Below are 27,198 nucleotides of genomic sequence, written 5' to 3'. Positions count from 1 at the left end.
CAGTTTAAGCTCCTGAGACTTTTGGAGTTATTACTGCAGCATAATCTAGCTCATCCTGACTGATACACATAAACTTCATGCTAAACATAGAGATTTCATTCTGAATCAAAGTGTGTCTTCTTTCTCAAACTTTAGATGAGCAGAGGATAAGATTCAGTATTTTGGTTTTCTTTATTTTGTTAAAAAATAATGCAAAGTAGCCGGGCGCGGTGGCTCACGCTTGTAATCCCAGCACTTTGGGAGGCTGAGGCGGGCGGATCACGAGGTCAGGAGATCGAGACCACGGTGAAACCCCGTCTCTACTAAAAATACAAAAAATTAGCCGGGTGTGGTGGTGGGCGCCTGTAGTCCCAGCTACTCGGAGAGGCTGAGGCAGGAGAATGGCGTGAACCCAGGAGGCGGAGCTTGCAGTGAGCTGAGCCGAGATTGCACCACTGCACTCCAGCCTGGGTGACACAGCGAGACTCCATCTCAAAAAAAAAAAAAAAAAAAAAAAAAAAAATTGCAAAGTTAGCAAAAATAGAATAAAAATGTATTGAGGAACAACTCTATTCCAGATACTGAGCCTGGACATTTATGTGTATTATCTTATCTAATTCTCACAATAACCCTGTGAGGTGAGTATAATTATCCTTAGTTTGCAGATAAGATTAAAAGATCAGAGAGTAAGCAGTTTCCCAAAGTCACACGGTCAACACATATCTTGTGTGTATTTCAATTCAGGTCTATCTGTCTCTAAAGATGTTACTCTGTGCATGCACACACACACACATGCTGTTTCATCTTTGATGCTATGTTGCTTCCAAGACACTGTTAAAACGTCAAAAAGTTGCATTGAATTGTGGCCTGTCCATAATCTTAAATGCAAATTTTGTCACACATGATAATTTGCAGTTTAGTCCACAAACCAAGATTATATTATTGACCTCTAAGAGTAGGTCATTATTTCAATTAGCCTATTCTAGCTGTATTCTATGAACATGGTACTACCTCAAGTACATTGGATCCATTTAGATTTTCATGGGTAAAATGGGTCAGCACAGATTAAATTCCATTCATCTGCTTGGACTTTTTGACTAACGGCACTTTTTGGCGAGATGAATTGGTGTGGGATCTGGAGCAGCACAATTTGATGGAAATACAGACACCAGTGTTCTATTCCTTACCCTGCCATTAAATCACTGTGTGACCCTAGGTATATAGCACCTCCTCTCTTTGCATAACCTAAAGTAAAAGCCAAAATGAAAAAATTGTGAGCCTGCCATTGAAGTTCCTGTATGGCCTGGTCTCTGCCAGTGTCTTTAGCCGCATCTCCTATCTGTTTCCCCCTCACTCTTGGAGTTCAGCCATGCACCTTCTTTTTGCAGCATCTTTGCCTTTACTGTTAACTAACCTGGAGCAATCTTATCTCACATCTTCACCTGGGCACTGCCTAACTCCTTCTTATCCTTCAGTTGTCAGTGCAAATGCCATTTCTTTAGTAATATTCCCCATGACTCCTTGATTAGATCAGGACTCTCCACTGCCAAATCTTATATATTTTATACCCTTCTCTCAGAGCACTATCACATTTTCTTATTATATATTGCTACCTGGGATTATTTATTAATACTGGTTTCCCTCTCTAAACTGTTAACATGGTGATAACTGTTTTGGATCAGCGTGGTATCCTCTGTGCTTAGCACAATCTCTGTTACATAGAAGATACCAATTATATTTGTTAAATGAATGAAATGAGTGTGTAAAATGAGAGGGTTGGGCATGGAGATCATTTAATCTTTCAGTACTTATATTCAATGGTTTGCCAGACTTAGTCTGTAATTTGCCCAGGAATGACACACAGCAAGTTCAAACAGCCCGCATGACTCATACCTCCTTCATTTCAGATTCAGTAGCACATACCACAGCTTGCGTCTAAAGAAGGTATCAGAATTATTTGTACACATGCTGTTCTCTGGAGAAAAAACAATTGCTATATTCAAGAGAGGTATAAGCCAGAAATAAATGAGAGATGGCCAAAGAAGGTCAACCAGTTTTTCTAGGTACCCAGCTTCCTTGAAATACAGTATTTGGAGTGACCACCACACATATTTTCTTAAAAATCTATGAAAAATCCACTAATGCACTGGTGCATGAATACACAGTAGCAAATAATTCAAGATATACAGCAATGTGCAGCCATGTATCTCAAATTAGAATTGAGCTCATTGAAGGTAAAATTAGATGCTAACATGTTTAAAAAGTCCAAACACAATTGTCTCTCCTTCTTTGTCCAAAGCCATGGAAATGATTGCTCCAAACAAAAAATTCCAAGCTAAGAGAGACCAACTGCTATGATATTGTATATAATATTTAGATCACTGTTTTTTCAGTAACACTGAGAACAAAAATTAGAGGGGTATCCCTACTTGCAATTCTTAATTCTTGAACCTGTCTTGATAATTCCTTGAAATAGTCTCCATGTGATATGGTTCTTGGTTAATTCTGCAGCCCCACTGCTTACTTGTCCAACTTCAGATTTTCCTATAGATACACAAATTTATTTCAGTTGCCAAAAGACACTATACTCCCTCTTGTCTTTTGGCATTCTCAATACTGGGTGGTCTTACTAAAATACTTCCCCATCTACCTTTTGCCTAGGTAATTCCTATCCATTTTTTCAGAGTTACAGATGGTCACTTCTAGGAAAGCTTTCCTAACCTCTCATGTTTACTTTAGGGGCTCATTTTTGTGTTCCCATAGCACCCTAGAATTTCTCTATTTGTCTCTTAACACCCTGTATTATAATTACTTCCTTAGGTTATTGAGAGGAGAGATTATCTTATGCACGTTCTATCCTACCATCCAACACAGAGTGGGTATTCAATAATTGCTTATTACATAAAGGAATGAGGTCTATAAATAAGTCTAAATTCTTCCTAGGCATTTTCAGAGTCATTCAAAAGTAACTCACTGTTTTCTGAAGTTCTCCTGCAATGAGAAACGCACTATCTATGAATCCTACCTACCTGTTTAGAAATAACATTAAATTAAATGGTTTGTGGGTTTTAGTTCTTGGTAATAAAGATAATGTGAATAAAGGAAACCCACAGGTACAAAGCCCTTAATTTAACTTACATTTTATTTTCTTCAAAACAAATAATGATAAATGATTATTAGGTTTTGACTAATTTTATTTTCCTCCCAGTGTTCATATCCTTAGGGAACAGAAATGAACTGAAATCAAGAAACAGAAGGGCCAAGGAAAGAAGTCCATTTGAATGTATCAACATGCAGGTTTATTAATTATTCCCTGAATAATCAACAACTAAACCATTCTGCATTGCTTGGCTATTGAATATGATCAAACCTATATTTATCATTTGGAACTGAAGTTCAATGTCTTATACAAGCTTTGTTTGCTCATGACTATTCCGTCACCATTTATAGAAAGTATATTTTTTCAAAAGCGTGAAGAATCCACCAGCTTTCTGATCTTTGTGACTCCTCTTAAAGAAATAAACAACAACCAGACACAGGACCCCTCCTATCTGGATGGGATCAAGTTAAATGTCATCCGTGGGCCAGAGGAGACAACCTAAGAAACCACCACCCGACAGTTTCCTTTATTTTCCATGACTGAACACTAGAAAATTCCCAAATCCTTCCACTACAAAGAGAGAAGAGTTGCAAATCAACAGAACGGAAGAGAAACAAAAGGCATTTCCTCTACCTTTAACAAAGGGAACTTAGAGTTATCAAGAGAAGGAACACGCCTTTCTACTTAGCTCCATAATTTTCATTCGAATGTTGTTAAAAAGAAGTCATCATTGGTACATGGAAGGATAAATCTATATTTTAAAGTCCCTCTTTTCTGTTGTTGGTCATAAAAGGCAACAAAGAAGCATCTAATAAATAGAATCTCTTATTTGAAACATTGGAAAAAGGATGCCAGCTCCTGGAAAATACCTTGCCCATCAGTAAAGAAATTGGTCCACAGGGAATAAAAATGGAATGGAGAGCTCTCCAATGCTCCCCTATGGGGAGAAATAAAAGGGGTCTCCACATGTGGACTTCATAAAAACTTTGATATATGAGAAGTCTGTTATCAAAAGTACACGGTAGCCCCAGAAATTTTTCTGTTTAATCTTTGCACAGAGGATTTAGGGTCTGCAAAGTGTAAGAGGCATGATTTTCGCATTGGCCGTTTTAGTATTCATGTCTCCTGTACTGCTTTCTAATAAGTTAAGATGAAACGGGAGACTGCGTGCAGGAGTGAGAGATGCAAGAAAAGCAGTGCTGAGAAATAAAGATGAACAACAGTGCATCTTGACTTCCCTTTTATTATTAACAGATGAGAGAACAACAATGCCAAACTTATAATGTTATTACTTAACACTTCACATTTACAAAAAGACATTGCAGTCATTTTTACATGTTATTTCTCAATATTTTTCTGATAGAGGCTTTTCTTATAATCAGTTTTTATAATGATATATGAAATGATTTTTCCAAAAAGGAAGATAAACACGCAGTCTGTGCCAGCATGTTACCAAAACAATCTGTTTGGTGAGAATAATTGTTTCCTTTACTGTTTGGGTAAGCCAAACAACTGGTTGGCCAACTATTTGAATGTTGTTTTCTTTGTGTTATATAGACCCACTTTTTCACTCCTACTCCCCTCCACTCCATTCAACTCACTATTACTTAAGTGTACCCCTTACATCGTATTTCTGAAATATAAATAACATAACAGGATAAGATCTAAAGAAAACTAGCCTTCCTCTTAATTCTTTCTGTGATATAAGGTGTGTAAATGGAGCGGTTCCAATGGGTATCTGTGCACCTGCCTCTAGGCTGGCCTCTTTCTAAGAGGAGCATGTCTGTAAGGCACGTTGAGAAATGTTTGCTCAACGTAAGTGGGCAAAGTATGCTGAGATTCAGAAACTCCAGCTACCTCATGTTTTAGGTATCTGCTAGTTAATTTGTTAGTTTGCATGGAGAAAGTCATTTAATAAATAAGTAGACCCCAAACCAGGGGACTGCCTCCTACCTTTAACTGTCATCCTCACCTCCCAGACAAATTAGTTTGGTATTTCTTCTGGGGCAAAAGAATGGCAGTGGAAAGTTCTCCAATCCCTTAGGCTTTATTAGATTTGGGAAGAATCTGGGATTCTGATGAGAAAGATTTCTTCATTTATTATTAGACGGCCCAAAGCATAGCAATCTGTCAGTTGCCTTTTTCTGTTTTGCAGAATAAGATATCTTAACGAAAAAAAACCAGCAGAAATTATCTAGGTAAACTTTCTACATTTCTTCAACAAATGTAAAAAATATGCCTTTACTTGGGGCCATATAGTCGTAGTCTAGCAGGTAATAAACTGTATATTTTTAAGTACAAGTTCCAGTGAAATGAACATTGTTAAGTAGAGTAAACATTTATTTCAAAGCCATAAGTATGTCTGAGATAGAAAAAGGGTTCAAGATCTTTAAATATGTTCCCATTATAAGAATTTAAACACACACACGCACACACACACACACACACACTTATTTCCTTCCATTTCAAATCTAATAAATAGAGTCAATAGATACCCTTTTCTCTTTACTTCTTAATCTATAGATTATTAAATCTAACATATGAAAACTATGGAGAATATGCTTCCTACTCCAGGGCAGTGGGTTTAAGTGGTATGTCTGTTGCAGTGTTACTTGTCTGCATGGAGAGCTTGCATTGATTGACTGATGCCTCTAGGTATAAAGGTACAGTCCTTATACTAATGTTGATAGTGATGTTACAGTAATAGCAATAGTACCTGCAATTTTTTGAGTGCATTCTATGTGCTAGATGATTTATAAACACAATTTTTATTTTAAAAATACTACAGTGACTTTCACAAAATTAAGAAACCATGACTCCAAATATTTATATGATTTTCTCAAGGTCCTGGATCTGGGTTTGCAACCAAGTCTGTCTGATTCAAAGTTCATGTTTTCTTCCTACATCCCTCCAAGCAGAGAGTTAATTCAGGCAATGTGAAAACTTGAAGTAAGGTGACCATATGTTCCAGTCTATACGTGTTGTCCTGGCATAATTAGTAGATTCCCCTTTCATGCTCGAAAATGCCCCAGTGTGGACAATGTTTAACAATCAACCTATCTTTGAGCAAGGTTTAAAACCCACATAAGACTTTTCTAAGGTATTGTTCACAATGCTTTAATTAATCTTTTTGTCTTTACTGAAGGGTGTCAAACAAGTAACAAATTGGACCTAGCTTGGTGTATTTGGGTAAACAAATGGATTTATGAATGAATATCATTTACTGGTTGGGTGTATTATCACTCTGTCATCTTTCTTTAAGAATCTTTTGTCCTTCCTCTTTTCTCTCTCCTCCTCCTAGTCTCCATGTTTCTTTCTATGCAGGCTTTCACTATTGGTCAAGTATTAAAAAATAAATTCCTTGGTTTTGCTTTAGCTTTTGTTTCTGACGAACCTTTAAAATTCAGCTTGGCCACTCACTCAGATGTTTAAACCACTATTAATGGTATTTTTGTCAAAAGAGAAATAAAAATCATTTTAAGACATCACTAACTTGTTTTTCTTTCTTCCTTCTCCTTAATCTCGCTGCTACTATTCCACTACTTCTTTACTACAACCGTAGCGCATTGGTGTCCAGGGAGCTTTCTTGTTGCAGTTCCTGGACAATGCTACTGCAGGTTTCGCTGGGGGACGCCAGCTCCAAAATGTATTATTTCAAGCACCACCACACATGTCTCTGCTCCTCTTCTGCTTTTATGGGTAAACTGTTGTCCAGTTTCTATTATTTTAAAGGGCTTTCAGGAAGAGGAAAGGAAACGATTTTTGAAAAATAAACATGATAAAATATATAACTGTTAAGACATATGCAATAAGAAAATCTAACATTCACTTTTGTTGGTTTTAAATGTATGGCTTTGATTTATGGATTAAAATTGCTCATTTATTATTTTATCTATACAGCTCTGGGCAATTTTGACAGTTAAAATTTAGTTTTATTGACCAGTGCAGCCACTGTGCCCACGAGGGGACTGGTGCACACAGCCTGCTGCACTCAAGAAACGATGATTTTTGATTCCATGAGTGAGTCCGATTGGGAATCATAACCGATATAACAATAAGTTCCAAATCTCAGTGCCCAAGGCAAGAGGTTTGCTGTAAAACACAATCGCCCTTTAAGAAGGGGAGGAGAAGAATCCTGGGTAGAAGTTTGCAACCACAATTTCATGTAGCTGGACTAGGCCACAAATATATGTCCATTCAAACTATGCAGCAGTATAAGGGGACATTTCTTTAAAGACCCAGTTCCACAGACTAAATATTAATGAGCAAAAATGCCTAAAAAGCAAAATAAATGTTAGTTACAGAGACAATGAACTAAACAACCATTTTGATGTGAGAAAATTTACTAGTGAGTGCCATAAACCAATTTTTGCTTTCCAATGAACAACAACAAAACGAACAGAAGAATTTTGTGGGGAAGATCTTTGCTCCTCCCCTGCACCCTCCATTGCAGCACATACAGAAATGTAAACCAGTACAGTGATTTTAGGCTAGGCCTACTCGACTACCAAATTGGCCACCTCTGCAATGTTAATTTAGTCTTTTACTCTAAATCCCCTGTGATACATAAACAAACCTCCAAAGGGGAACAAATCAATAAAATGTCTAATTTGATTAACCATGTTTTCAAATTCATCAAGACAGCTCTAACCTGAAATAAATAGGTGAGTGAATAAATAAATAATGCACTCACTTGTGAGTATTTTCCACGTCTTCTTTTCATCGTCGTAATACTGAACCAAATTGCTGGGGAGCCGGTCCGGTCCAGGAGGCAGCCCTCCAACCAATAACAGCATTTTCTTGTTAGAGCGAATTCTTCACCCAAAACAAAAGAGGAGATGAATAACCACATTATTGTAGAGTCTTTTTAGTGGCAACAAAATCATAACCATCAAAGAATGTTCCTTTCTTGCAGATATCTATTTCATTTTTTCCTGTTTCTTCTCCCATTCATGTCTCAACAATTTTTTTGAACCAAGCAGAAAAATGATCAGAAGAGCTGCACATCCCCATACTCATAGAATAATAAGCTCCCTTTATGCAATTTGTTAGAGGTTCATTCTAGAACGACCTTTTTCTTATATTATCCCTTTAAATCATCACTCTTTACAGCCGAGTACACATGAAATGCTCTGGAGTTGTACTAAGGTTAAGCATTAAAGTTGCATGTCAAAAATCGTATTAGTCAAAATATTATAAGCCATTCTCCACTCAAAGAACCTTGAAAAAATTAAGGTTATGCAGGGAGTTTGTGAGCCAACTCTTTAATCACCCAGGGAACTTCAAATACCAGTTTGGTACAATTAGTAGCACAGGGCTAACTGGGGTGGGTTAACCAGTTTGAACATGAATTTTTTGGTTTGTTTAATTTAGCTTAGACTTCTGCCTTCCTCCCCTTCCCCCACTCCCAGCTCCCCCTCCCCTCTGCTCTGCCCCTGTGCACCACTGGCGATATAGCAGCACCAATTGGTAAAAATGAGACTGTGATGTTGTTGTGAGCCTCCCCAGAGTGGAGCCCTGCCAATGCTTGCCACTGATCCAGCGGCATGAACCTGCTCAACTGTGCAAAGTCACTCTAATTCCCTCCCTCTGTTTTTCTACCTTCTCCCCCAGGGGGCAACCACTGAAAGGAGTGACTACCCACCCATCAAGAGCTGGCAATTCGCTGCTATTAACCGTGACTGTGATTCCCAGTCCGCCTGGCAGTTCCTGAGAAAGGCCTGCAATGTCTCATATGCAGTAAAAGCTGTAAGATGCACCCTGGCCAGCACACTCGACCTGATGGATGTACAATCCTCAGGAACAGTAATGGATTGAGCACACTTGCGATTGAAGCAGGGAGAGGAGGCCCAGACCCCTACAAAGGACCTGCTGATTTAACAGTCGCTTTACATGTAATTGAACTTTTCATGTACCTGAAAGGCTCAAGGTGGTGGTGGAAGAAACGGAACAACGATGATTGAAGGAAAAAAGTCAATAAATACAAAAGGATTCCTCTTAGTGATGATAACAAGCCCATGGCGTGGCTCTGAATCTATGATTACATATTCAGCTCGTTCTGAATCAAGAATGCTTGGCGAAGTATGCCCTTGTGGAGAAGCATTGTTTGTTGGTTAAGAACCTAACATTCGGAGAGTTAACTTAATACAGTTAATGACATCTCCATGTGAAGGAAGGGAACAAGAGAATTCCTTTGATGAAACTCTGGTGCCATTGAATGCATTATTATGCCTCAGTGGGAAAAATACCTTCTGGAGAATTGCCCATAGTAGACACTCATCGATAGAGGCAGCTGTACTTACAGAGGAATGAGTAATGTGATGGCAGCTTGCGGTGTCAATTTTACCACTCTGTGGATATAGTTGAGCCAAAAGGAAAACAAACAAACCCAAACTCTGAATTTGAAGTACCTTCGAACTGTACCCATATGCCTTATAGACTAGTAGTTGGCAAATAGAATACAACAGCAAAGAGCCCCCATACTTGGAGGATTTCAGTGATTGGGGTGTTTCTGCAAGAGGGGTTAAGAAAAATCAGTGCAGTCAGTACCTCTCTTTCATTTGGAAAACATACATACATAATTCGCATGCTATACAGCCTCCTAAATGCATGGCCACAGAGCTGATATATGACCATTTTTTTCTTATTGTAGTTTTTAGCCCAAATAATCAACCACTCTGTGTGTGTAAGAGAAGTCAAGATGAAAACAAATACTCTTTTTAGGTTGCTGCAAATGACCATGTGTAGACAGATTTGTTCAACTGGAAGTCACGACTCTGTGACTGTCCTAACATCACTCGTCCACATGCCCCCAGACTGCAGTTGGGGGTAGATCAGTATCAACAGGATAGACACAGAGGAAAGAACTCATTGAAGTGGCAGTTGTGACAAAAGCAACATAATTAAATATGTTTTAGTATATAAATAAATTAACTGCTTAAAACATGTGTTTAATGGGGCCCGGCATGGTGGCTCATGCCTGTAATCCCAGCACTTTGGGAGGCCAAAGCAGGCGGATCACTTGAGGTCAGGAGTTCGAGACCAGCCTGACCAACATGGTGAAACCCTGTCTCTACTAAAAATACAAAAAATTAGCCAGGTGTGGTGGTGGGCACCTGTAATCCCAGCTACGTGGGAGGCTGAGACAAGAGAATCTCTTGAACCCAGGAGGCAGAGGTTGCAGTGGCCTGAGATTGTGTCATTTCACTCCAGCCTGGACAAAAAGAGCGAAACTCCATGTCAAAAACAACAACAAAAAATTAGCTAGATGTGGTGGCACATGCTTGTAATCCCAGCTACTTGGGAGGCTGAGGCAGGAGAATCGCTTGAACTCGGGAGGCAGAGGTTGCAGTGAGCTGAGATCACACCATTGCACTCCAGCCTGGGCAACAAGAATAAAACTCCATCTCAAAAAAAATAAATGTGTTTAATGGATGGCAAAGGGAGATGAATGCATGGCTCACACATGTTTGTAAGGTCATTTCATTCATTGATAAGAGGAACTTCCCTAGATAAGTTACACTGGTGATTCTCCACCCTGATTTAGATGGACCATCTCTGCTGATAAGGGGAGGATCTAGTGTCTTTGTTCTCTCTGCCCAAATTGCCAGCCATTGCCATCTGTCCTCTAAGAGCTGAACTGACTACCAATACAAAAGCCAGTGAACAGTGGGCCAATGGTAACACCCTCCACCCCTGCCAACAGTGACATGATTCAAGGGCTAGCTAGCAAAGAGCAATGAAAGATTCACATAACTAAGGTAAATCTCTAAGCGACTCAGGCCTCTGCAGAGACTGTAATAAAGAATTATGTGGAGGAAAAGGAAATCCTACTTACCCTCAATGGCTGTGTGTTTTCTACAAAGGGACAGTGCTTTGAAGCCATTATGTATGGCTTTCTTAGTGAATCAAGATGCCTTCCAAATCTTTTGCATTGTTATATTTACATCGTCATTCATTCAATTTGTCATGACATTTTACTTAGAGTATTTTTTCTCTAAATCTTATGTCATTCAATTTTCCAAGCCAGTATCAATGTTATTTAATTCTAAATGAAACTTGAAGCTCTACTTTGTGAAGATGAACCAAATTGAAACCCAAAATAGAATAAAACATGTAAGAAGTTGGACCATACGGAGGAAAGAACACATCAAGTAACAAAACATATTTGAGGGGTTTTCTCACTGTTTTCTCCAATGACTCTCAAAACAGCTCAACGTGGTAGGCGCAACTCTCCATTTCACAGAGAGGAGAGACAGTTCCCATAGCCGTTATAAGAAGGTACACGTTTGGACATTACAGAAAACGATGACGATTTCTGAATCCAAATAAAGAAACCTAATAGAGATTACATTGCTTATTGCTTAAGAATAATACAAATGAGAATAAGCATCACATATTTTACTTTGATATAAATGCAATGTCAACTATTCAATTACTCCTAGAAAGCAATACACGTGAATAATTCCTGTGGAAAAGCTTCCATTCTTTTTACAATGTGCAATTATAATAGTGACAATGACAATAACGACAGTTAATAATGAATGCGTATTGAATACTGAACTTCTGGTCATCATACTATTTATTTGATGTGTGTGAACTTCAATTTGAAAACACCATAAAAAAAGGTACCTGTGAACTAGAAAAGTAAAATTAAGAGAAGCTGAACTAACTGTGCTGAAGGGGGTTTTAATTATTCTTTTTCAAATAATTCCAGCAGAGCTTTACAAGTTTAATTTTAGATTAGTCAAAATTTATAAATGTAGCCTCATTGCAATCTCTAGAGCTTCTTCTCATGGCAACATAGTATACTTTTTAGAAGCTCTTTACATAGGGAACCAATTTAGCCCAAATTAATATATTCTCTTCATACTTTTTATTATTTTCAAATACTCCTTTCACTCTTCATTTTGCCCATTTTACCCAACCCAGACCAAAGTACGTATTGAAAGACAAGGAATAAAAGAAATGTAAACAAAAAGCTGAGTATATCGTGGTTAATAATATTTGAATGTCTTTGATCTGAGTTCCTTGATTCTTGCATAGAAAAATGTAAGGTTGCAAAGGCGATGGAATCTGAAGGTCTCCTTTGTTCCATCTCAGTAACTGCCCAACATTTACCATGTGTCACATTTGGGCGTGTGTCTGCGCCTGTATGCGTGAGTGCTGGCGTGCATACATACTTTGGTTTCCGGGATGAATGATTGAAGGATGACCTAAACCTCCTGGTGTAAACAAATTTTTCATCACACTGGTGTTCTAAGTACTGTAAAATCTCATTTATTTATATTTCAGTGATTTGGAACTTCAATAATTGGGAAACAGGCCAGATAAAGTTTTCCTTTCCATGATACATGAGAAAAGTTTTCATGAACTAGATTGAAAAAAAACTTTTAACCTGTTTAGAAATCAGCTGATATGCTGGCACTTTATAATCACCAATGCACATTTAGGCAAAATTCATTTTACAGATAACAAATAATTCTCACTTATGAAAGAAGATATTCTGCAATGTTCTAAGAATCATTAATTCATAGAGCTAGAAGAAAACTTTGAGGTAATCTAGTCCAGTGATTCCCAGGCCCTAGCAAGTTACCAGGATCAACTGAAGGCATTAGAAATTTTGGATTCTTAGTATAGATTTTCAGTTCTCGACTCTCAGAGATTATGATTCAATAGGATGAGTCTTAAAAAATCAATGCTGTTTCACAGCCTTCCAGCTGATGCTAATACACGGCCAGACTTGAGGCCACTGACTTGGTCTAGTCCCCTACACAATGTAGAAATCCTTCTAATAGTTTTTTAAACAAGTAATTATTCTTATCTGTTTGGAAATTTGAAATGAATCTTAGGTTTTCAGATACACTCTGTTGTTAAAAGTTGTTGTACAGTTGTGTTAGATATATTTTTTCCTCTTATGCTGAGCTGAAAAACCTACCTAGGGTTTCTAGAGCAGTGGTCCTCAACCTTTTTGATACCAGGGTCCGGTTTCATGGAATACGGTTTTTCCATGGACCAGGGGGATGGTTTCAGGATGATTCCAATGCAGTACATTTATTGTGCACTTTATTTCTATTATTATATTTCTATTATTACATTGTAATATATAATAAAACAATTATACAACTCACCATAATGTAGAATCAGTGGGAGCCCTGAGCTTGTTTTCCTGCAACTAGACAGTCCCATCTGGGGGTGATGGGAGACAGTGACACATCATCAGGTATTAGATTCTCATAAGGAGCACACAAGCTAATTCCTTCACATGTGCAATTCACGTAGGGTTTGCGCTCAGATGAGAATCTGATACTGCCACTAATCTGACAGGAGGCAGAGCTCAGGTGGTTAATGCAAGTGATAGGGAGCAGCTGTAAATACAAACGAAGCTTCATTCACTCGCCCACCACTCACCTCCTGCTGTACGGCCCAGTTCCTAACAGGCCACGGACCAAAGAAAACTAAAATACTAGTTTTCTTTTAAGGCTTTCAAAAATCACAGTAGTGTTTTAGCAGTCACAGTGCAGTGTGTCCCTGTTCAGCTGATTATCAGTATCAATCTTTTTTTAAAAAAACAAGTGTTTTCAAGCCAAGTTTTTCCTATCCTGTATTTCTTCTAATTAAAATATTTTAAACAGCTGTGCATGACTATTTTTTTTTATAGTTATAAATTTTATTTTATTTATATAAAATGTCCAGGATAGACAAATTTGTACAGACAAAAGAGAGATTAGTAGCTACTTAATCTAGGTAAATTGACTTAACCTATAAAACTATATAATTGCCCCCTAGAAACTTTTTGTTCTGCTTTTGTGTTAGTCAAGAGTTTTTCAGAGAGACAGAACCAATAGTCTATGTATACACAGACATGCACATACACACACACATGCACGACTTAAACACATGATTTAAAAACGCTGATACTTAAACACATGATTTAAATTTGGTGGCACTCGATTTTTAAAAATTAACTTGTTTTTTTTCTGACGAAGTATTTTAAAATAAAATGCAGACAGACAAGATTATTTTCCCTTTAACTCAGTATGCATCTATCAGAAATAAAACTTGTTTCTTATATGTCCAAAATACCATTATAACACCTACAAAATTAATAAAAAGTCCTTCAAATCATCTAATATTAAGTCTATATTCAAAAATTTCCAGATAATTTCATAAGTGTTCTATACAGCTGGACTTACAAACCAACCATTGTACACTGGGTGTCCCAGCAAGCAAACTCTGATATATAGTCAGTGTGCACAAAGTTGATTAAGGAATGTTCTTGGGACCAATGCTTGTGGAAGAGAAGGAAATGCTGTAGGATTGAGCAGAAATTGGACTGTGGGTAAAAAACTTTCTCTACAGCGAATGAAAATTTCCAAAGATGATTACAGCCAACAGCACTCCCAGCACCTGTGGGAATAAATTTTTTAATGCTAAAGAGGGACCTTGTGGCACATAACAATGTCCACTACAAAGATCATCTGTTTCTAATTTGTTGCTTTACAGTTTCACAAGTTGGCTAAGTACCGATTTCCTTATTCTGCTTGGCTTTTCTTAGCATTCTGTTTCTGATGATTCATGTCTTCCATCACTTCTGGAAAATTCTGAGCTTTTTTTTTTTTAAAGTATTATCTCTCCTCACTTTTTCTATTACCTATCTCTGGTTTTCTGATTATAAAAATATCTTCATTGTATCTTCTAAGTCTCTTAATATCTGTTTAGCTTTTTTTTTTTTTTTATTATACTTTAGGGTTTTAGGATACATGTGCACAATGTGCAGGTTTGGCATGACTATTTTTTAACATTTTTTTGTCCTCTGCTGATTTAGACACTTTGCTTCAATTAGTTTACAGTTAGCAATTGTTAACTGAGTTCCTACTATGTTCCAGGTGGTGCTCTAAGGATTGGAGATAATAATGGAAACAAGAGGAGTAAATTCCCTGTTCACTGTGGTACTTAATTCCACTCTAGTGGGGACGTCAATGGAAGCCATCACGATCTTTGAGGCAGAATAGCCTAGTTGTTAAGGGTGTAGACCTCTTAGTTAAGGTGAGATGCCTGGTTTCAGCTGTTCTAAGCGAACATAGGCTGGCCTTTTTGTCACTCTTATTTTTATTTATTTTATTTTTTTGAGATGGAGTCTTGCTCAGTTGCCCAGGCTTCTGGAGTGCAGTGGTGTGATCTCGGCTCACTGCAACCTCTGCCTCCTGGGTTCAAGCAATTTCCGGCTAATTTTTGTATTTTGTATTTTTTTATTTTTTTTTGAGATGGAGTATTGCTCTGTCACCCAGGCCGGAGTGCAGTGGCGCCATCTCTGCTCACTGCAAGCTCCCCCTCCCGGGTTCACGCCATTCTCCTGCCTCAGCCTCCCCAGTAGCTGGGACTACAGGCGCCTGCCACCACACCTGGCTAATTTTTTGCATGTTTAGTAGAGACGGGGTTTCACCGTCTCCATCTCCTGGCCTGGTGATCCACCTGCCTTGGCCTCCCAAAGTGCTGGGATTACAGGTGTGAGCCACTGCACCAGGCTTTTTTTTTTTTTATTTTTTATTTTTAAGTATAGACAGGGTTTCACCATGTTGACCAGGCTGGTCTCTAACTCCTGACCTCAAGTGATCCCCCGACCTCGGCCTCCCAAAGTGCTAGGATTACAGGCGTGAGCCACTGGGCCTGGCCTCTTTGCCTCTCTTTAACCGTATTTATAAAATAGGGATAACCCTAACAAGACCTAAGGCACAGGCATCTTTAATTTTCAGAATTAAAAGGCATAATATATGTAAAGCATTTAAAACAGTGCTAAACAAATGCTAATTATCATTACCACCATCATCATCAACAACTTCATAGTTATTCACATCATCATTATCCTCCTCATCCTCATTATCATCAATATTATCTGTTCCTTTATGTAATTTGCAGGTTTGACAAGCAGGTGGCCTATGCCCCCATCCAAGTTTTATTACTTAAAGATAATAAAGAATTGTACTTCAGTTGTTTGGTATTTTAATTATGCTAACTCATTCTTCCTGAAATGATGGGATTTTTACTTTAATTCTCTACATAGGGTCTTTGGGAGTGTATGACCATTTTTTGAAACATGGAGATTTGATTGAAAACAACAACAACAACAAGCAGTTTTGAAGTAGCAAAGCGATCCAGAGTAGATAATCATTATCCCGTCTTTCAGAAGCCAGGTTAATTACAAGTTAAGAGTCATCAGACCTGGATTTAAATCCTCTACCTTTTCTTATGTTTATCTCCTTGGGCTGACTCTAAGCCTCAGTTGCTTCATCTGTAAAGTGGGAATAATGGTATCCTCTAACAAGAATGTTGTAAGGGTTAAATAAAGTCATTGAGGTGTAATAGCAAAATAAATGCCTTCTACTTGTAACCAAAGCCGCCTTGTAGAGCCAGTCCCTCCAGCAAATGAAAGCCCCTTTGTGCTGCTGACACCTTGAAAGATGAATGTCTCTGCATACTGAAGGGGGAAAATATTGATACTTTCAACATAATCCAGTAGGAAGGGGCTGTGGAAAATGCAAAGAAGTTTTGACTCTTTCCCATGTCCTCCCAATTTCAGTGGACTTTACTAAACTCATGATAGCTTAGTAGTGCATAAAAGCAGTAAATGGGCATTTTCACATCTGGTGGTACAGCAGCAATGTATAGGAGTGATTTGGGAGGTAGAAAAGGTCAGGAAAACACAAGCTCCAGGGACTCACAGACATGAGGATGGGGGTGTGAATCAGTTCAGGCTGCAATAACAAAAATACCATAGACTGCGTGGCTTGAACAGCAGAAAATTATTTCTCATAGTTTTGGAGGCTGAAAAGTGCAAGATCAGAGTGCTGGTAGATTCTGCTCCTAGTGAGGGCCCACTTCCCGTTTCTGTTCTCATATGGTGAGGTGGGCAATGAGAGAGAGAGAAAGAGAGAGAGAGAGAGAGCGCACATGTGTGTGCTCTCCTCTCTCTTCTTATAAAGCCACTAATTCCATCATGAGGGTTCCACCATCATGACCTAATTACCTCCCAAAGGTCTCATATCCAAATACTATCTTACTGGTGATTAGGGTTTCAAGGTATGAATTTTTAAGGGGCAGAACCAAACATTTAGACCATAGTAAAATAGTTTTGGTTTTCCATAGGCCATAGGATTATAGGGATTCATAGTAATTTCTTTACCAATCTGTTATGCCTCCAGCTGAAATCTGGGTTACATAGGAATAAAATATTTATATAGTTCAAAATTGATAAATGATAGCTATTATTATTATGTGTAATTATTAACTTTAGAAAGTACTCATTTGAAAATTCATCTTTGGAATTTTGGAGTTTTTATTGCTTAGAAGCCTTGCAGATACCGTACGTTACACTGTATATAAATAGCCAGAACTTTGATTGCATAAGCAAATTTAACAAAAATATAAAACCACTGGACTTCCTACAATGGTATTGACTCAGATCTCATTCATAAAATATAATCTACTTACTCTCTTCGCTGCCAGCTGCCTCTGTTAGGGTAGTCACCAAATCTTATGATATTCAACTCACCGAATTTCATGGTATCCTTGACTCTTCCATTTTCTTGCTATATTCTGTAGTTTCTAGAGCTGTAATATTTCTTAAATCTTTCTCTTCATTCCAGCCGAGCTACCATCAGCTGGATTCAGCTGGGTTGGTTCTCCCTTGTGCTGTTGTAAAGTGGTAACCCTGCTTTCTGACCCCCATCCCCATCTGCACTACATATTTTGTCAAATTGAATTTTAGCAAAGCCAAACATTAATAATCAATTACATCAGTCCTCTTCTTAAAAACCATTGAATTCACAATTACGTATCTTATTATAACCTCTCTTTCCTTTCTCTCTTTTTTTCTCCTATTAGTAAATGTCTTCCTGGAATTTCATTTGGGGGATAAAAGAGTTTGTGAGTCCAGATCTGGAAAAATGTGAAAGGGGAATTTCAGATGGAAACTGCTCAGATCGTGAGGAGGAAGTAAACAGAGGTAGATCCCTCTATTCCAAGTAATTGGCCTGGCCAGAAGGAGGCTTTGAAAGGCAGCTAGCCTTCCCTAAACTTCCAGCCAGAATGGTACCCAAAACTCCCCCAAGGAGAGCTGCTACCCTTCTCTTAAAATTTTCCAGCGAAGTAAACTCCTTTGAGAGTTTGTTCCAGCTGATTTGCTGCTGTATTTAGGTTTCTTTATCATAGCTGTTCCTGGTAATTACACAGTAGCTTTCATCAGAAGAGCCTTTAAATAGACCTGATAATGCCTCCGGGAGGTAGGTAAACACAAAGTATCACTATCCCCATTTAACAGATGAAAGACTAGAGGAAAAGGGGCTTAGGCAGCTTTTCCAGTGCTGCAGGATGGGTTTTATTTTCCTCCATTTCACACAGGAAACATCTCCAGGGTTTTCTCACACAACTCTTCTGTGGCTCTCAGGTGTGGCTGAAAATGCCTTACTTCCCAGAGTCTGACTTTGGGCTCCCCCTCTTCCTCACACACGGAGTCTGGCTATGTGGTGACTGGAGAATGGTCAGTCACGTGCCTATTATTTAGTTTTCCTAAGATGGAAGTAACTTTAAGATTTGTTTGATCATATCATAAAGATAATACATGCTCACTGAAAAAAATTCTGACTATACTTAAAAGCAAGAAGAACTTACTACATAGTAGGTGCTCAATAAATGCTTGTTGTATAAATGAAGATATGACGAACAAAAGAAGGAATAGAGTCTGACATAGTGTCTCATGCCTGTAACCCCAGCACTTTGGGAGGCCAAGGTGGGTGGATCACTTGAGGTCAGCTGCTCCAGATCAGCCTGGCCAACATGGTGAAACCCCGTCTCTACTAAAAATACAAAAATTAGCTCCGGGTTGTGGCGTGTGCCTGTAATCCCAGCTACTCAGGAGCCTGAGGCAGGAGAATCACTTGAACTTGGGAGGTGGAGGTTGCCGTGAGCTGAGGACATGTCACTGCACTCCAGCCTGGGCGACAGAGTGAGACTCCATCTCAGAAAAACAAAACAAACAAACAACAACAACAAAGAAGGAATAGGTGGGCAGACTAAAAGTCACTTGTAATCCCACTATCCAGGAAGATGTTATAGATTCTTTATATCCTTTTTTTTCCTTACTTGTTTCAAGGTTCAGTCAGTGGGGTGGAGGTGTCAAAAGGCAATGGGGAAAAAGGAAAAAGCGTATTTCTTAACCACAGGGTAGAAGACTCAGAGAGCCATATATTGGGAAAAGGACATGCATATCAACCAACTCCCAAATCTAAGCTGCTATTTTTACTATGTAATGCCCTAGACCCTCCACCTTTTATCCCTCTCTGAGCATGTCCAAATAATGAGTCTTTCTCTTGTTACGTTATCACATTCATCATTTTTCTTTGGATGTCTCTGCTTATCTTTGTTCTTTAGGTCTAGTGTTGTCTTATAGAATAGGAGGCTACCATGATAGAGTACAATGTTTACCAAACTTCAGTTATCAGTACAACAGAGGACTTTCATTATTTTTTCCATAGCCACACACTTTGAAATTATTTGCTAAATATTTTATTTAAAACTGCTCACGTAAAAAAATGCTTCCTTAAAAATCCCAGGCTATTGTAGTGGTTCCCAATGTGGGAACTTTTATAAGCTATCAGAACTTCTCGGGGACTCTGATTCAATGATCTGGGATGGGACCCAGCATGGTGTCTGTGTGTGTGTCTGTGTGTGTACGTGTGTGTGTGTGTGTGTGTGTCTTTTAAGCTTTCTCAGTGATTCTATTAATAATATGCAACTAGTATTGAGAACCATGGTTCTAAGCAATTATATTTACTAAATCATGGGCTTCATGGGTTAATTATTTTATCTCTAACATACATTAAAACATAACAATACCTAACTTATTATAAATGTTAAAATGATTTCTTGTGTACCATCTGAAATTGTCTCACATTCTACCAGTGGCAGATAAATCCTACGTGGGGATGCACTATAAGAAATGGAAGAAACCAGGACTTTAATATCTGAAGCTCTGAAAAGCTGTTACATTCCAACTCTGCCACTTCCTGTCTGTGTGACCATGTGAAGATCAACATCTTTGTTGGCTGTTGCTTTACACATTACAATTTTGATTAGCCATCTTCCCACCCCTTCACTTCTCATCCCACCCCTGTGGCTCCCATGGGTCCTCCACAATTCTTCCAGAATGTTATTGTGTCCTCTAGCATGCAGTTAGGGTAGTTGGCTTATGCTTTTGCTACATTCCTCTAGGCACCAAACTTGTAGACTGGCTGGTGATGGCAGAGGCAGATATAACAAAAAAGTCTTAAGACCTTTATCTGAATCCATGAAATGTAGCCCACCCCCACCACCCAAGGCTTACTTAGCTCATAAGCCCCAAGGATCAGGACGAGTTTATCTTTATATTATACATAGCACTTGACACTTCATTCTTGGTCCTTTGCTTCATGAGGGACAATGGCTGCCAGCCAAGTTTACACTCACTGCATTTCCCCCTCCATCCCCACCTCCCAGGTTAAAGCTTCCTTTAGTAACTAGAAGCAGTTGAATATCTTCTTTGCTTGATTCCCTATATAATCCCTAATTCTAATACCTAGTACTTAGCACCTTTCTTCTGAAGAGCATAAATTGCAATGGAAATAGCATCTCATTAATCCTCCCCACATCCCTATGAGGAAGTTGCGTGGCAAGCATTAGCTCTCAGACTAATCCTCCTGCCTGCAAGTGGGATGCAGGGTCCTGCTGCTCTCTAGCACAGATGCTTGCTACTGAGCAAGCTGGTGGGGACAACCAATGCGTGTGTGACAGGAGAAAGCTCTTCTCTTTGTTCAAGAGAGATGTGGTTCTGTGCAGCCTGTCACAGTGGAGCCATTCAAGCTCGGTATAGCCTAGTGACGAAAGGAGATAAAGCATCACTCTCAGGCTAGTGATGGACTCGTAAGTAATGCCTGCATTTAAACTCCTAATAAAGCCCAATTATTAGACTATGCTGCCTCCTGAGAGCCAATCTCATTACTGAGACTTCGTCCTGTCTTTTTCTTTCTCCCTCCCATCTGGCTAGCTTTTGGAAGAGATAAGAGTGACTTTTTGACCTAAGGAAACTTTGGCACCTGCTGCAGAAGAAAAAATGCAGAAAGACACCAAGGTAGCAAAATAATAATGAAAATTCAAGTTCAGAAGGATGCAACATCTTTCCACTAAAATTGTATCTCTGAGAGAGTGAGACATAATGGTAGGAATGAATATTTTGACAGCAACTTGACATTCTGAAGAAAGAAGTTCAGCCATTCAAGATGATGCTGAGAGGGACAACAGCCTCCTGATCTAAAGTCCAATTTCATTCATTAGTCTAATTCCAGGCAGAGGTTCCTTGTGGGGAAACTGTGAGGCTCTTTTGGAGGAACTGGAGCCAGCCTCCTGCCAACCAGGCTGTTTCCAGTTGGAGAGTCACTGCAGGAGTGGCCATGCAGGGGGATAGTGAGAAAAGTTAGTAACAGGATAGATTTCTCCAGGCTTCTCCCGGAATATTCATGGCAACAAATAAGTGTCCATTTTCAAGAAGGGAGTTTCAGTGGATTCCTTCTAAAAGGACTCAACATTTATTTTTAGGGTAAGAAAAATGCTATGAAATCATCCCGGGGTAAAGATGAAAGAAGAAGGTTATCCTTAGTTTTGGGTAGATCTGCAGCAAGGGAGGGAGGCAGGCCCTGGCGGGTGTGTGTGCTGAGGAGACAATGAGGTGTGGCTTGTGGAATCCTGCTTAGGGACACCCCGCTGCTGTGGGTGAAATGGAACCTCTTATCTTCCTCTGCTTTTCCTCTCCCTCCTTGTAGGGAGCCAGTTCTTTCTGTTCTTTGCTGTATCACCAACCCTCGAGGGACTATGGTGCCACAATGAACCCTAGGTGGAGGGCTCCGTGGTGTCCAGGAAGCCCTCCAAGGTCATCCGCCACTGGAAAGGACATTCACAGAAGCCTCTGAGACCCACCCAATCAGCTAATCTGGAGCAATATTCTTTTCATTATCAGATCTTTGACATGTAGCAACAAATTATTCTGAAAAGTTTACCATATTCTCTGAAGCTGAATTGTGGATGCTATACTGTGTGGCTTGAATTATTCTCTAGTGCAAATTCTCTAGTGCTGTAGGGACCCAAATTTCATCTCTAGGAAATAAATCCCCTAGAATTTGGTAATTCCGGCAACTTTCCCTATGACTCATTTCCCTTTTTCTCATATCAATTAATCAAATTTCTTTTAATTTTGCAAAAATTTTTCCCTATCTTTTAAGAAATCACTATCAGTATTTTCTCCTATCTTTTATAGACATGTAGCAAATTCAAAAAACAGAAGCGATTATTTGTTTAGTTCCATGATTTTCAAAATGTGGTCCAAAATCTACTGGTAGCAAAACTACCTATGATGCTTGCTAAACATGCAGATTCTTGGGACCTCCTTTCAGATCAATTTATTTAGAATCTCTGGGGTGGAGCTAGGGGAGATATATTTTGTTAAAAAGCTCTATGGTTGATTCTTTAAAAAAGCTGCTGGTCTAGGTAAGATCTTCTGGAATTGAGGAAAAAGGATCTGAATTTTTTTTTCTCTACTAGCTTTACATTACTGGAAGAGCTATTTATACACTGCTGACTTGGATAACTGTTCAACTGCCTAGATAACTTTGCTTGTATGGATCTAGTTGAAAAGTAGTATTTCAGTTAATTTCCCTGTTTTCTAATTTTGTGTCTTAGACTTGGCTTTGTTATGGACTAAACCGTGTTCCCTCCAAATTCATGTGTTGAAGCCCTAACCCCCAAAGTGACTATATTTGGAGATAGCGCTTTTAAGGAGGTAATTAAGGTTAAATGAGGTCATAAGGGTGAGGCCCTGATCCAATATGACGGGTGTCCTTATAAGAAGAGGAAGAAACACCAGATCTTTCTCTGCATGTAAGCACAGAGAAAAGGCCATATGGGGTTATAGCAGGAAGGCAGCTGTCTACAAACCAGGAAGAGAGGCTCTGCAGAAATCAACCCTGCTGGCACCTTGGTCTTGAACTTCCAACCACCAGAAATTGGAGACAATAAATTTTTGTTAAGCCACTTGGAGACTTTAGGGTTTAGCGTTTCTTTCACACACAAACACACATGCAAATGTGAAACACTTTCCAAAAAAATCTTTCTAAGGTGAGATTATTCCTTCTCTTAATAGGTCAAAAGAATGACTGTTTCCTGGAAGTTGGACTGTCAGTTTGATTAAACTGATGGAAGGCTTGGCGTGGCTCTTTCCTGCACAAGAGTGTCCCTTTTCCTGGGATAGATTTTTACGTAGACTACTTGCTGTTGGTTTCATTTGCTGCTCCTTAACCCTGGAAAAATCGCAAATCTTGAATTTATTTGAGTGCCTCAAGAATGGTGTTTAAATATTTCAGTTTTGCATTGCATGTCTATTTTCTCTTTTCAATTTTGAATACGAGAATGCCAATTGAAGTTTGTCAGGATTCTAGGTGTTCTGAAGTGACTGTCTAGAATTAGATACCTTCTCTACATGACTAGAACTTCTGCCAAGGGAAGAAGATGTCTTCTAAAGACAAAAACATGTGACTAATTTCTAGAGGTTTTCTGCATTCTTGGGATTTGTTGAAAATGTATTCTAAAACCTGTAAAATTTTCACATACTTTTGATAATACCTTGTCTCCTTGAAATATAAAGAAATCCACACTACAATCCCTACTATCTTGCACTCAGAGCTGTCATGGTGGCTCAGTCTTCTTTCTTATGTATCAAAGATGTAACTCTTTTCAGAGAAAGCAAGAATTTGATTGCTCATGAAGATACGTAATCAAAATAGAAATTGTTCTATCCAGCAGCATAAACACTAAGCCCAAGAAATGATTTGTTGGCCAATATTCCATATCCACACATTAGAAGCGACAATGAAGTAACAGTACCCAACTTACTAAGAGTAGTAAAAGTAATTTCTCTTCAAGAGCAGCAGTAGCAGCAGTTTTTGTCCCTAAGGAAAACTGCCAGGAGACTGTAGCAAAGGAAAGATGAAACCGGATAAGTTATTCTCTTGATAAATTTAGCTTTTCCATGTCGGAATCCGCTTGGTGATATGTGTGGTGAAGCCCTCCATTGAATCTCAGCCTTGACTGAAAATCCCGTGCTTTGCTGTTTCCTGCTGATCCCCACAAGGAATGTTTTAAACTGAGAGCTGCTGTTTTTTTGTTTTGTTTTCTTTTGACATGCAGTACTTCTTCTTCTATAGGGCTTCTTATCAGTTATCATGTCTTGGAAGTCAAAACAATTTCACTTTATTTCCTAAAGTAATTATTGTATTAACATTGCTTGAAAAAATATTTCTTATGTGTCTTTAAGAAAATTTAAGTAAATAAGTCGAGTAATGAAAATATTTTCCTTGAAATGAAAGATTTGCTTATCCAAGTCCAGAATATCATTTAAGAAATATGATGCCCAAGTCAACAAAGCTAAAATGATCACACGAAGAGGAAAACAAACAATACCAAAGTCAATCACAGATATTTTTCTCTGCCACAACAAATGCCAAGATTTTTAATAATAGTCATAAGTGTCATATAAAAGCATCTAGAGAATTTTGCACTGTACATCTGCATGCATTTTCTTTTCATTTTTGCAAATAGTGTAACCTATTCCTGCAGAAGGTAGCCCCAGCTGTGATCTAGGTACCATAAGAAGTCCTACAATGCTTACAGGATATTTATAACTTAATCATAAACAGACACATAGCACAACTAAAAAAAATGGCCAAAGAATTTGAATAGACATCTCTCTCTCTCTCTCGTATTTTTGTTTTTGGTTTTTTTTTTTGTTTTTAGAGATGGTGTCTCGCTCTATTGCCCAGGCTGGAGTGCAGTGGACCGATCGTAGCTCACTGCAGACTCAAACTCCTGGGTTCAAGCAGTTTTCCTGCCTCAGCCTCTGAGTATCTGGAACTATAAGCATGCACCACCAGGCCCAGAGACATTTTTCAAAATAGATATGCAAGTGGCCAATAAGCACATGAAAAGATGCTCAACGTGATTAGTCATTCGGGGAATGCAAACCACCATGAGATACTACTTCACATCTATTAAGATGGTTATAATGAAAAAGACAGATGAGTATTGGTGAAGATGTGGAGCAATTGGAACTTCATAAACTGCTGGTGTGAATGTAAAATGGTGCAGCTGCTTTGAAAAGCCATCTGGCAGTTCCTCAAAGGGTTAAATATTTGTTTAATGTTAACTGAATTAACATATGAGGTAGCATTCCCATTCCTAGGTATATGCATACCCAAGAGAAATGAAAACATATGTCCATACAAAAACTTGTATAGGAATGCTCAGGGCAGCATTATTCATAATAGCAAAGAGTGGAAACAACCCACACATCCATGGATAAACAACAAAATGTAGTTTATCTGTACAATGGAATATTATTCAGCCATAAAAATAAATGAATTACTATTACCTGTGGCAACATAGATGAACCTTGGAAATACACTACATGAAAGAAGCCATTCAAAAAAACCCACATATTGTATGATTCTATTTACATGAAATGTCCAGAATAGGCAAATCTCTGGTGACAGAAAGTACATTAGTGGTTACCTAGGGCTGAAAGTGGAGCGGATGATGGTGGTGGTGAGGGAATGATTGGTGATTGCTAACAGATACGGGTTTTTGGGGGAGGAAATGATTAAAATGTTCTAAAACTGTGGTGATGGCCACACAACTCTGTAAATATACTGAAAACCACTGAATTATATTCTTTAAGTGGGTGAATTGTATAGTATATTAATTACATCTTAATAAAGCTGCTCAATGTGAATCTACCATGGGTTTTCTAAATTTTCTGATTGCATGAATAGATCAAAAGGATGGAATAAAATTCCAGGATTGGCTTGGGATCTATATATCACTTAAAGGTGGATAAAATGAACATGAACTTAAAATGATGACTAAAATGGATAATGCTTCAGCAGAAGCATAATCATTATCAGAACTGCATCAGTACTCACGTTGTGGAAATCCAACTCTAAACATTTTGTATGGAAGTGGAAGTCCTAACAAGTGAACAGAAAGGCAAGTATATATAAATGGAACAATTCCTATGAAAATCCAAGCTATCAATCATTGAATATTTATAGCCAGGCACTATACTAAGTGATGTACATACATTATTTTAACAGTTAGAATTGCCCTAATGAAGTGGGTATTATGATGTGCATTTTATAGGTAAGGAATCTGAAAATAGGTTAAGTAAATTACCCAAGGAGAAGCAGCTTGTAAGTGGTAAAGGTGAGATTTAAACTAGCATTTGTCTAACTTTCAGGTCTTAATTACTACACAATACAGCTGTTTAAGATATCTGCATTATAACCTTGTCTCACTCTCTCTCTCTTTCTCTCTCTCGTCATTTTGGAGTGAATACTTGTGAAACCTTAGAAGAGGGAGATTACAGGAATTGCCACTGACAATGGTGGTACAGTTGCTATAGTAACCAATCCACCAAATTCATCTGTGTTACTGGGCACACACTTCTGCCTCTGTAATACACCCATACTGACTGGGATCTTTCACTGTATCACTGAACTCCTGTTAATGCATATGAAATAGAAAGTGGTGAGGGCCTAGTGTACACCTGATAGCATTAAAGTGTTTCCTTCAGAAGTTTTCCTCTCTGACTCACAGGTTTACATGCCCTTTTTTAATCCCATTGTTTTGCACAGGATGCTCTGATGTGGTTGGTTTTGAGGGGTGCTCAAAATCAGAGCCACACAGCCCTGTGTTGTTTTGTTCTAAGAAGGATTTACAAATACAACTATTTTTTTTTTTTGGTGACAAATTGACCCTCCAGCCTAATAATTCCTCACTCAGCGCCAGATTGTGAATTGTGGACCATCCCACCCTGACCCTGACATTCAAAATAGACCTTTATCTGATAAAAAACACATCTCAGAAATCACTCTATAGAAAATTTGAAGGTAGCACCCAATAATATGTGATTGGACTATATACACACACACAGACACACACACACACACAAACATGCACATCCATCTTTCCATATTTTTCAACAA

At 38.5% G+C, this 27,198-nt stretch overlaps 2 protein-coding genes across 2 annotated transcripts in view; one reads left to right on the top strand and one right to left on the bottom strand.

Moving 5' to 3' along the window:
- Positions 1-27,198, top strand: part of LOC129458814 (uncharacterized) — a 168,221-nt gene that overhangs the window by 127,616 nt on the left and 13,407 nt on the right. The window lies entirely within an intron of this gene.
- KLHL14 (kelch like family member 14) overlaps positions 1-27,198 on the bottom strand; it is a 101,603-nt gene that overhangs the window by 62,084 nt on the left and 12,321 nt on the right. Inside the window, exon 3 of the mRNA XM_055235077.2 lies at positions 7,773-7,894. Coding sequence (XP_055091052.1) covers positions 7,773-7,894 — 122 coding nt within the window. The remainder of the gene's footprint in view (positions 1-7,772; positions 7,895-27,198) is intronic.

This window comes from Symphalangus syndactylus, chromosome 1 (genome assembly GCF_028878055.3).
Source record: "Symphalangus syndactylus isolate Jambi chromosome 1, NHGRI_mSymSyn1-v2.1_pri, whole genome shotgun sequence".
NCBI classification, from domain to species: Eukaryota; Metazoa; Chordata; class Mammalia; order Primates; family Hylobatidae; genus Symphalangus; species Symphalangus syndactylus.
This window is presented reverse-complemented; position numbering and strand designations above follow the sequence as displayed.